Source organism: Poecilia reticulata, linkage group LG6 (assembly GCF_000633615.1).
Source record: "Poecilia reticulata strain Guanapo linkage group LG6, Guppy_female_1.0+MT, whole genome shotgun sequence".
NCBI lineage: Eukaryota > Metazoa > Chordata > Actinopteri > Cyprinodontiformes > Poeciliidae > Poecilia > Poecilia reticulata.
In genome coordinates this window covers 4,327,959-4,338,919 of record NC_024336.1, presented here as the reverse complement: position 1 = coordinate 4,338,919, position 10,961 = coordinate 4,327,959, and the positions used below count along the sequence as shown (strand labels likewise).

At 38.5% G+C, this 10,961-nt stretch overlaps 1 protein-coding gene across 1 annotated transcript in view; it reads left to right on the top strand.

The window, feature by feature from the left end:
- LOC103465767 (NT-3 growth factor receptor-like) overlaps positions 1-10,961 on the top strand; it is a 33,918-nt gene that overhangs the window by 16,497 nt on the left and 6,460 nt on the right. Inside the window, exons 7-13 of the mRNA XM_008410902.2 lie at positions 3,398-3,536; positions 4,305-4,417; positions 5,377-5,560; positions 7,202-7,213; positions 8,368-8,414; positions 9,483-9,585; positions 9,905-10,093. Coding sequence (XP_008409124.1) covers positions 3,398-3,536; positions 4,305-4,417; positions 5,377-5,560; positions 7,202-7,213; positions 8,368-8,414; positions 9,483-9,585; positions 9,905-10,093 — 787 coding nt within the window. The remainder of the gene's footprint in view (positions 1-3,397; positions 3,537-4,304; positions 4,418-5,376; positions 5,561-7,201; positions 7,214-8,367; positions 8,415-9,482; positions 9,586-9,904; positions 10,094-10,961) is intronic.

Below are 10,961 nucleotides of genomic sequence, written 5' to 3'. Positions count from 1 at the left end.
GTCTTGTTCATGGTACAGATCTTGCAGCTTTGGGTAAAAACAATAGGAGAAAGCAGGACCCGGAACCAATCTATGTGGCATAAATTTAAACGGAAATACGTCACCACCTCTCGTGGCATATACCCCATTCTAGGTGCCCTGACCAGCAGGGGGCCCTCCACAATTTAATTATCTATATTTTGTTCATAGAAATAGAATTTAAAAAGTCGGGGTCCTGTCAAATACAAAATTAATCATATTGTATTATCAAAGATTGTTTTTAGTAGTAAAAATTTAATGTTACTGCTCCCAGACCAAAAAACACATGTCCGTTGTTGCCCTGAACTCCCCCCTCGGTCTGCATAAAATGGTTCATTGCTGCTTGGGCTTGAGAGTGAAGCTGTATGCAGCTGCAGTCAGTAAGAAGCTGCAGCCACGAATACCTGTGCCAGTTACTATGCTGCTAAGAAAAGTTATAAAATCAGGTTTTCAAAAACAAATTAGAGAGGGGGGGAGAGAGAAAAAGGCAAGAGTGTCAATTTATAACCCAGTTTTTCTCCAAGAGAGGTGGGTAGACTGTGTGAGATTATCAACCATTTAGCATAGTTAGCTTAGCTACAAACTACTGTTTGCCTCCATTTCACTAGTATTTAATGAATTAAGGAAATAAATTACCAACATATTCGTATATTTAACTTGTTCCCTGTACCTTTTACCACTCAACAACAGGTGAGTCAGTCAGCAGCAGTTATAACTCACGTCCCTCCTGACCCGTCCTCTCCTGAGTGAAATTAAAGCTGCAGTATGTAACTTTTAGATAAATATTTTTTTTCCACATATTTGTTAAAACTGTCATTATGTTGTAACAGTATGGTATGTGAGGAAATCTGTGAAAATTGTATTTCCTCTGCTTTCTCCCAGTGCTCTCATCTGTCTCATAACAAACTGTCACGACATGGTGACAGCTTTAACAAATATGGAGAAAACATTTTTTTTTTAATTAAAGTTACATACTGCAGCTTGCATAAAATGCAACTACATAGCCTTTTTTGAGAAGTATGGAATGTTTTATGTGTATTTTGCACATTGTTTTTGACTGTTGCTCGTGGGGAGAGATATTTCAGTAATCTAAAACTAAGAAAAAAATTAAACAATCTACTTGCATACTGTATGTCRACTGTTGCATGTAAAATTCATGAGCAGTAAATATTTTATCAGTATTGGAACCAAAGAAAGCAAGGCAGTTGCAAGCCTTTACAATTGTGACACTTTTTATGGGTCACATTATTGACTCAAGAAATTGTAACAGCAGCTGCGCAGGGGGCGGGAGGGCCCACTCTAATTTTTTGTCATGGGGCCCAAGATTCCTGGCAGTGCCCCTGCATACACATGCAGAAGAGATTTTGGTCCACTCTACCTTTCAGATCTCCTGAACTTTCAATTTTCAATGCTGTTGCTAGGCAACATGGCGCTTTACTTAGCTCTCTTGAAATAATTTCTATTGGGTTCTAAGTTTTCTTAACATTACAGGTTTACTTAGAATATTGGCTTAGGTAATTTGCTGTTCTCTGAAAATGATGAGTCACTTCTTGTGACCATCATTAWTCCRCTCCCTGCATGTGATACATACATGCAAAGACAAAAGACAGAGATGATGAGATGACTGTATAAGTAAGATGCTGGACATGTTTTCTGGTGCATTCTGAGAAACTTGGTTAAAAAAAGACACATTCTAACTAAGCACAGCGCCTGTATGCTCTAAGATCAGGTTAATAACATAATATACCAGTTTAAAAAACTGTTTCTGACTATCTTTCTTCGGGCCCCACTTATGCTTTCAGACGGCAACCGAATGCTTGTCTGTTCAGTTTTTTTTCCCTTTTAAGAAAATACTCATATAAACTCTTTTGTCTTTGTCTCTTGTCGGGTCCTCGTCAAACATTGTGTGTTTGTCAGCGTCTGTTTCCGTCTGCTGTCCGTCTGCTGTCCGTTCTCCCCGTGCTGCTTGACTTTCGTTTGTCCGTGAATTCTTCATTAAATCATCTTTATTATGTCAACCTGGGCTCGTTTCATTTATCCTCACCACCACCAACCACAGATCATGACAGCAGGACCCGACCAGAGAGGTGAGGACGTAACAAGGGCACACGAGGCGTGGCTCCAGCAGCAGCTGGAGTTGGCACAAAGGGATCTCTACAGGGATGTTCTCTACAGGGATGTAGAGATCCTGCCTTCTTCGCTGCTGCTGGAGGAACTGGAACTCGAGTCGGACTATGACCGGGCAAAGAGACTGGCATCAACCCCCATACCCCAGCCCCCAGTAACCACCCCTGCGGCTCCACCGGTCTACCCATTCCTCAGGTCTAAGGACATTTATAACATCGAGTTTGAGGAGGATTTTTGTTATTTTTTTCAATCTGTTCAGAGAAGACCCCATCATGCTGGAAATGGTTCAAGAGCTCCATGAGGAGTTTCTACAGAGGCAAAGATTCATTACTCCTGTTCCAGCTCCGTTCTTCCGCTCCACCACCTCAGCTCCAGTCACGCCTCCAACATCATTCTCTCCGGCCGCCACAGCCCGTCCGTCTCCGACCGCCACAGTCCCCATGGTAATGGAGTTCCAGGTGGCCAGGCTGGCCCTGGGTCGTCAGGCAGCACGACTGGTGGCATGGCCCGCCCCGGCAGGTGGATTTCTGCCCCACCGGGGCCCCTGGACCCGCCTTCTGGAATCCGCCTGCTGCTCCGTGGCCAGCCTCCAGACTTTCCACGGCAGGTCCTGCCCTGGCCATGTGGGTTTTTTTTCTGTTGGACTGAGTTTTTGGTTTTGTTCCCTAGTGGACTCTGGCCCCCCCCGTTCAGCACCCCTCCACCCGCCCTTGTTGTTTTTGAATTTTTTATTTTTTTTCGTTGTTGTTGTTTGGGCATCTGATAGCCGCCCTTGAGATGGGGAGAGTGGGTACTGTTAGGTTCTGTGTTTTCTGTTAGGTTTTGTGTTTTCTGTGTAGTTATTTTTGAGGTTTTCTGTGTTTAGTCCCAGTTGTGTCTAGTTACCTGATTACCCTCCCTGTGTATTTAAACCCACCTGTTGTCTTTGTCTCTTGTCGGGTCCTCGTCAAACGTTGTGTGTTTGTTAAAGTCTGTTGCTGTCTGCTGTCTGTTCTCCCCSTGTTGCTTGATTTAGTTTGTCTGTGAATTCTTCATTAAATCATCTTTATTATGTAAACCTGGGATTGTTGCATTTATCCTCACCACGACCAACCACAGATCATGACATAAACCTCTCAGAACATTTGCACTTTGATAACATTTACCCAGATAAATGTTATCGGGCTAAATGTATAGCTTTGATGTGTATCCTGAATATTTCAGAGGTTTGTTGCTTTTATCAACCTGCTGGTGTGCTTGTTTTCTGCTTCAGGATAAAGTATACAACAGTATTCACTCCATCACCATAACACTGGCCAATGTGAAAAGGGAGGACAACAGTTTCTGGCTAAATTGCACCGCCAACAACATCGTAGGCTTTGCTAATGCTTCTGTTCACCTAATCGTTCACTGTAAGTTGACACATGTAAGACAGACACAGAGATCACATTGAGGATCCAACAGTGTTCAGAGTTGTGTGACTAAGTTGATATGTATCAGAGTTGAACGGGGACAAACTGTACTGCTAAGTAGAATTAGAAGTTTGAATTGCCACATGGGATAGACTGATAAAAATATGTTTATAGTATAATTTATTTATTAGTTTGCATTCAAAACTCATGTTTGAATTAGTATATCACATTTTGACCAGAAAATGTTCCAAGTCATAGTACTTTATAGAAATTTTTCTGAGCAAATTCAAAGATTCCAGAAATAATTTCTGTAGCCTATTCCTGAAAATGAATGAAGACATTTGCCTCAACAGCTTGGATTTATATCAGTGAAATGTTTGCAGTGAAAAACATTTGGAAAGTACCATAATTTATTTTGAATTTTCTTGAGTGGCTAAATGTCAAAAAGTTGAGATTTTCAGTGGTTCAAAGTTTTGTTATCCTCATTAAGCAAGCTCTCATTGTGTAGACAGGAAGCATGTGTTTTTCACTGTTGTCTTGACAAGGTTTTCAGGACACACTGTCCAAAACAGTGACCAGAACAGGAACCTTTCAAATCAATAACAAGAACTGTGGTGTCCAGCATATGATCCCTGTTCAAATCATTCTTTAAATTCGTAAATAAATTAAGAAATAAAGGCAAGTGAATGTTTTATTATGAGTGTAAATGACTTCAAAAGATTTGTGTGAATTAAATTCAACACTGGTCTTCTTTTCCTGTCTCTTCAGTTCCTCCGTCCATTGAGAAGCTTAAGGAGCCAGAACGCCGCCATGACACATGTATAGAGTTCACTGTTCGGGGTTCACCTCATCCAAGCTTAAGATGGTTTCATGAAGATAAGGTATGACAGATTTTATTGTCAAGAGTTATCATCTATCTATTAGACCACTGGGCTGATCTTACTAAGGAAGTACACTGTGTGGTGACTCTGTGTGGTGTTTCCCTTCTAGTATGGGAATGCTCTAAGGCAGTGGTCCCCAAACTACGGCCCGCGGGCCGGATTCGGCCCGCCGCCACATTTGGTCCGGCCCCCTGAACAATACCAGAGAGCATTCMGATTTTTTTTCATATATTGTATTTTCCGGTTTATATGTGGATTTTTCTTCAACCACCAGGGGGCTCTTTAGCAGGAAGTGTGTCCTGTAAACTGTGGGTGTTTTGTTTTGCATGGCGCATTGCTGCCATCTGTTGGACTTTTAGGGAACTGCTTGACTTTTATGTTATTTAATCAGTACGGTTGTTTGCTAGCGATAGAGCAGATGAACACACGTGTTTGTTATGAACGCCGCATTCCAGGTCGAATTCTTCGAAGCAATGCCTGTAAGTAGCAACTTATACTTCAAAACAAGCCTTTATGTTAACATATGAATATACTAGTCAATGGAATATACTAGTCAGTCCCAGTGACCGTTTCACTAACGGTTTTTGCCCATGTGCTTTCTGGGTAAAAATCAATTGAGAATCGCGCACAGTCCCCCCCCCCCCCTCGCTAAACAATTTTAACCTTAAAAACCCCACCCCCGTCAACAATTTCTAGCAGCGCAGGTGATAAACGTGTAACACTTTTTCTGTTACAAACTGACTCCGGCCCCCCACCAGAGAAGGGAAAAGTTATGTGGTTCTCACAGGAAAAAGTTTGAGGCTTTTGCCTGTGAGGAGTTTGAGCTTCTGGGATGTTTTCTCTCCACCGGTGTCTTTACGGTGGATGTGGTCTTCTCTGAAGTAATTCTATTCTATTCTATTCTATTCTATTCTATTCTATTCTATTCTATTCTATTCTATTCTATTCTATTCTTTCAGGAAATTTCCCACAATGAGTACATCCGCCAAGATATGGATATTTACAATGATGACTTGGAGGGGTGCCTTCTTTTTAAAAACCCAACGCACTACAATAATGGCAACTACACTTTGAAAGCAACCAACTATCTGGGTGAGGTCAACAGGACAGTGTATGGACACTTCCTCGAAATGCCCCCTCCTGGTAAGCTGGTAACATCCAGAGCTTATGCCTGTTGTTTTTATGGCAGGAAACTTAATACAGTTTATATATTTGTATTCCTTTAACATTGAGAAACATACAATCAATCAACTTGATTGTATGTAACATACAATCAAGTTGTATGTGACAGACTGGCGACCTGTTCAGGGTGTACTCCGCCTCTCGCCCAGAACTTTAGCTGGAGATAGGCACCAGCAACCCTCCCGACCCTGCTAAGGGACAAGGGTGTATAAAAAATGGATGGATGTATGTAACATCAATTTGTTATGTAAATGTTATGTAAATGTATAGTTACKGTAACACTTTATTTGAAGGGGGGTGAATGAGACTGACATGACACTGTCATAAACATGACATAACACCTGTCATGAACATGAATAAGCCTTCATGAATATTTATGACTGTTGTCATAAGGCATCATTCGGTAAATTATGACACTTTTAATACAAAGTTGACATTATTCAAAATGTCTTTATGACAACTTGACATTAACCAAGAAATGATTACTGATATAAATTTGTTATAAAAGTATTACTGATTGCACTTTAAAAATTAGGTATCTTTATGTTATTAAGGTAAAGTTTTCTTGGTTGATGTCAAGTTGTCATAACAAAGACATTTTGAATAATGTCAACTTTGTATTAAAAGTGTCATAATTTACCGAATGACACTTTATGACAACAGTCATAAATATTCATGAAGGCTTATTCATGTTCATGACGGGTGTTATGACATGTTTATGACAGTCATAAATATTCATGAAGGCTTATTCATGTTCATGACAGGTGTTATGTCATGTTTATGAAAGTGTTATGACAGTCTTATTCACCCCCTTCAAATAAAGTGTTACCATAGTTACTAACACAACTGAATTTTAAAGGAATACACACATTTTGTGCGTATACGAAATGGTGGACAACGGGGGCAACGGCAGCAGGAGTTTGCCTTGCAGTCGGTGGGTTGCTGGTTCAATTACCACTCCTCCCGCCTCTGTCGTTGTGTCCTTGGGCAAGACACCTGACCCACCTTGCCTGCTGGTGGTCAGAATGGTATGAAATTACAACCTCACCATTGTCAAAGTGTACCAGGGCAGACATAGCTACAATCCAGTAGCTTGCCATCATCAATTTGTGAATGTGTGCATGAATGGAAATGTCTGATTTCATTGTAATTGATATAACTAATACTAAACCGTTAGAAAAGTAGTACTTCATAAAATGTATTGAACCTAAGAAAAAGCATATGGTGTATTACTCCCACCTTCAGAAACACTAATATGTCCGACCAGTCAACCCAGCTGACGGSATCTGATCCTTTTATTATAGAAGACTACTTAAGTTTTTGTTACTTCTGCAGGTTACTTCACTTTAGTCACCTGTCAACTTTACAGTTCCCATTACAAGCAGTGCTATCGCTCTCTTTAAAAGAAAATTAAAATTAATAACCAATCTGGGATCATTCACCTCCTTAAAGACTATATAACATATAATTGCATGTACGTTCACTGATCACGGTGGTATGACTTAGAGCTCATTTTGTTGTCTTGATATAAATATTTGTAGAGTCTGTACATTGCCTTATAGTTTGCATTGTCTTATCTATTTGCTTCTTCAATGGATTCAGATTATGATTATGGTAAGTACCTTCTAATGTCAATCTTACTATATTATGTTTTTGGCACAAATTTCTAAGCCATGTCAAAGCTAAGGGACTGCATGTCAGGTAGTTTCAGTGGTGTAGTGGTGGACGTAGTAAGTTTATTTCCCCAACTGTTCTGCATGCCATCATCTTGACATGACAGATGAATTATTTTCAAAACTGGCTCTTCTTTTAAATTGTTTGCTGATATTTCTGATTAAGAATACCTGTCTCATTTTATGTCAGACACTAAGATATTTATTAAATGGAAAAAAAAAACATCTAATTGTACCAGGGCTGTGAAACTGACTGGTGAACAGTCGGTTTGTCTATTTTTGGCTCTTTTTCCTCTTGCTGTTGCTATTCTTTCTGGCCTATTGAATATGCAACTTAGGATGAACCTCTGCAGGACTTTTTAGTTTTGACAGTTTAGCAGATTAAAATCTCATTGATTTCCAGCCACAGGTTCAAAATATTAATGTTCTGATTACTAAGTCACTGTTCTCACTTTTGCCTTGTGGCACAATGATATGTCATACTGGAAAATACAGGTCATTACAAGATTGTCCCTAGTTTATTGAACAAAGTTGCTAAGGGAGGATGTTTTAATTCTGTCTTTTATACATATCAGTATATAGGCCTGAGCCCCTCGGTCATACCATTGCTTAATTTTGAAAATGAAGCAGCCATCAGCCATGTGTGGCTGTATGACATTTAGCTGGGTCTATAGACATCTGGCTGTATGATATCCAGAAGAAGTACTATTTAGACTCACTCATCAACCTAACCAGGATAAACAGAAAAGGTATCAAAATGTGGTTGAATGTTATCCAAGAGAGGCAAGGTTATAACCACCAAAGACACAGCGCCATCAAGAATAAAGAACAAAAGAAGCCCAAGAAATGCCAATTGCTCAAACAGCTAGAGGATTTGTGAAGAGTCAAGACCTCTGTTTTGTCAGTGGAGAATTGGCATAAATTCTCCACTGACAAATCAGCTGTAGCAGATTCCAGAAACAACCTCTGAGGTTTCTGTAAAATTAGATAGTAAAAATAGGTAGTTTTCATTGCATTTGAATGTATAAAGATAAAGATAGTTTATTAGTATTCTTGCAGAAGTTCTGAGCAGAAATACTTTGCCTTTCTTTCCAGGAACTCCAACTGCAGAGACTCACAAACCTTTGGAAGATCCTTTTGGGGTTAGTTACAGAAGTAAAATGTCATYACCTCAAACTTTGAATGTGTTTTAAATAACCTCCACTAGGGAAAGAGTCAAGACTTCAAAATTTTGACATTGTAAAATATATTGATCAAGGCAGTTTTTCAAAACATAAAATTTAGATGCTAGGTATCAGTTTCTTTAATGCTACCTGTCATCTCATAAGTTATAACTCAGTTTGGCCAAGTTGCTGTATTAATATAGCTGCTCAAACAAATGGATTTGGGAGAAATGACTAAAAGGCAGTGCAGACCCACACTTTAGACCCAGGACACTCACTTCAGAACAGCAAAGTTTGTGTTCATAACTGAATTCTCACTTTACCATAAACTGTATGTTAGTGTGTGTATTTGATGCAATTTTGAAAAATGTTTGTTTTTCATTCAATGAAGTTCAGTGACTAGAGTACGAAGAAATTCTGCTCAAAAAGAGCAGTGATACTTCATAGAAGTATTTTTCAAAAAGTGCGATGAAGTAATACTCCTAAAAGTATCTTTTTCCAAAAAGTTACTCAAATAAATGCAACTGATTAAAAGTAATTGCTGTTATATTTAAAATTTTGTTTTTGCTTTTCAGTATTATTTTTCATGCTCACAAAGCTCATCCATTACATGGGCCTGACTCAAATCCACATGAATTTGACTCGTGGATTTAGAGCTAGCATTGTTCCTGTGGTATTCATAATTTCTGTAACATAAAACTACTGAGTTATAGATTGATGGACAGATCAATATAAAAATATCACCTATATTTTTGTCCATATTTTTTGACATTAAGAGGACTACTGTCACTTATTCTTCGCCACTTAACGCACTGATGCGAACATTTTGGTTTAGCAGAATGATGGCCATTTTGTTCTTGTGGACGTGTCTAAAAACACTGATGAATGTTAGTTTTATTTTTTTCTAAATGAATGTGCCCTTAGGTTCAAGATACCATCAAGTGGCTCTGCTTGAACATGTCAGTGCAGAACATGGACAACATGTTAAACATACTGTATCTACATTAATTCCAGATTTGGTTCACCAACATGTTTCCTGACCTGCAGGTTTCCATGGCCGTAGGTTTGGCGGTGTTTGCCTGTGTAATCCTTGTGGTTCTCTTTGTTCTGATCAACAAGTATGGACGACGTTCCAAATTTATCATTAAAGGTGAATATTGTCCATTTCACRATGAAGTCATCAATAATGTGTGTTAACAGAAAAAATAAAAAACTGGTTTTGAACTGTTAATAAAATATTGCTTTTATTGTAACTTCACTATTAAACATTCTGAATTAAATTAATACTACATAAATATAAATTTTATTTAGTATTTATTTAGTTGTTTTAATATTTAAGTGTTTCTTTGGAAATGTTTTCTGTCATCGTAAAGAGCCTATCCAATGAAGAAACAGCTCAAATCTGATATTTACCTGCACTGTATGAACATACTTACCAAATGAAATCCTTCCTCTCTATCTCTCTCCAGGCCCAGGAGCAGTGATGAGTGGGGAAGAAAACTCTGCCAGTCCGCTCCATCATGTAAATCATGGCGTTATAAGCCCCTGCGCTCTGGATGTTGGGTTAGATTCCGTGGTGATTGGCATGTCCAGGATCCCCATTATAGAGAATCCACAGTACTTCAGACACGGACACAACGGCACCAAACCAACCACATGTGAGTAAAGGCCGCTCAAAGCATCTTTAAACAGAACACATGCAACCTGAACAAGAAAATGATCTTGAGATTAGAGTTGAAAATTTGGACTTGGGGTCATACTGTCATATAATCTTCGCACTTGATTCAGATTTGTGCCTTAAAGACTGGAGACTTAACTAGGACTTGTTCTGGGATTTGTATCTTGTTGCCAATCTTTATCTCATGTTATCAGGAGTGAAAGGAAGCTACTACTTCASTAACAACCTTTTACTGATAACTTTAGCTTAAGGGCAAAATAAGCATAATTTACAGTGACTTTTCCATATTTTGTAATATTACCACCAAAAACAAATATATTTCATTGGAATTTTATGTTAAAGACCAACACAAAGTCGTATGCAATTGTGAAGCAGATTTTTTTTTATAAATAATTCAAAACGTTTTTTTTTTTTTACAAATAAAACACTGAAAAGTGCTGAGTGTAAAAGTATTCAGTCCCCCTGCACTGAGTCAATACTTTGTGAATCCACCTTTGGCTGCAATTCTTGTTTTGTTCAGAAGTTTGACATTATTTTACACCATTGTTTCTGGCTCATAATGTACATTTATAGCAAACATGCTTACTGTTTAGACTTGGCAGCCAATATTTTAAATATGGATTAATGACAGTTTTAATCTCATAAAAAATCCTACTTGGAGTAAAAAGAAAACTCTTCAAAACATATGCAGTGAAGTAAATAGTAGTCTGGAAAAACCAGCCCCTTGTTCAACGAATCTGGACCTTTGGCTATTAAGCACGAAATATTTTCCACTTAAACCACTGATGCAAACATATTTAAATCTTTTTATTTGTTTTAGACATGTAATAACAACAGTTAAACAAAAA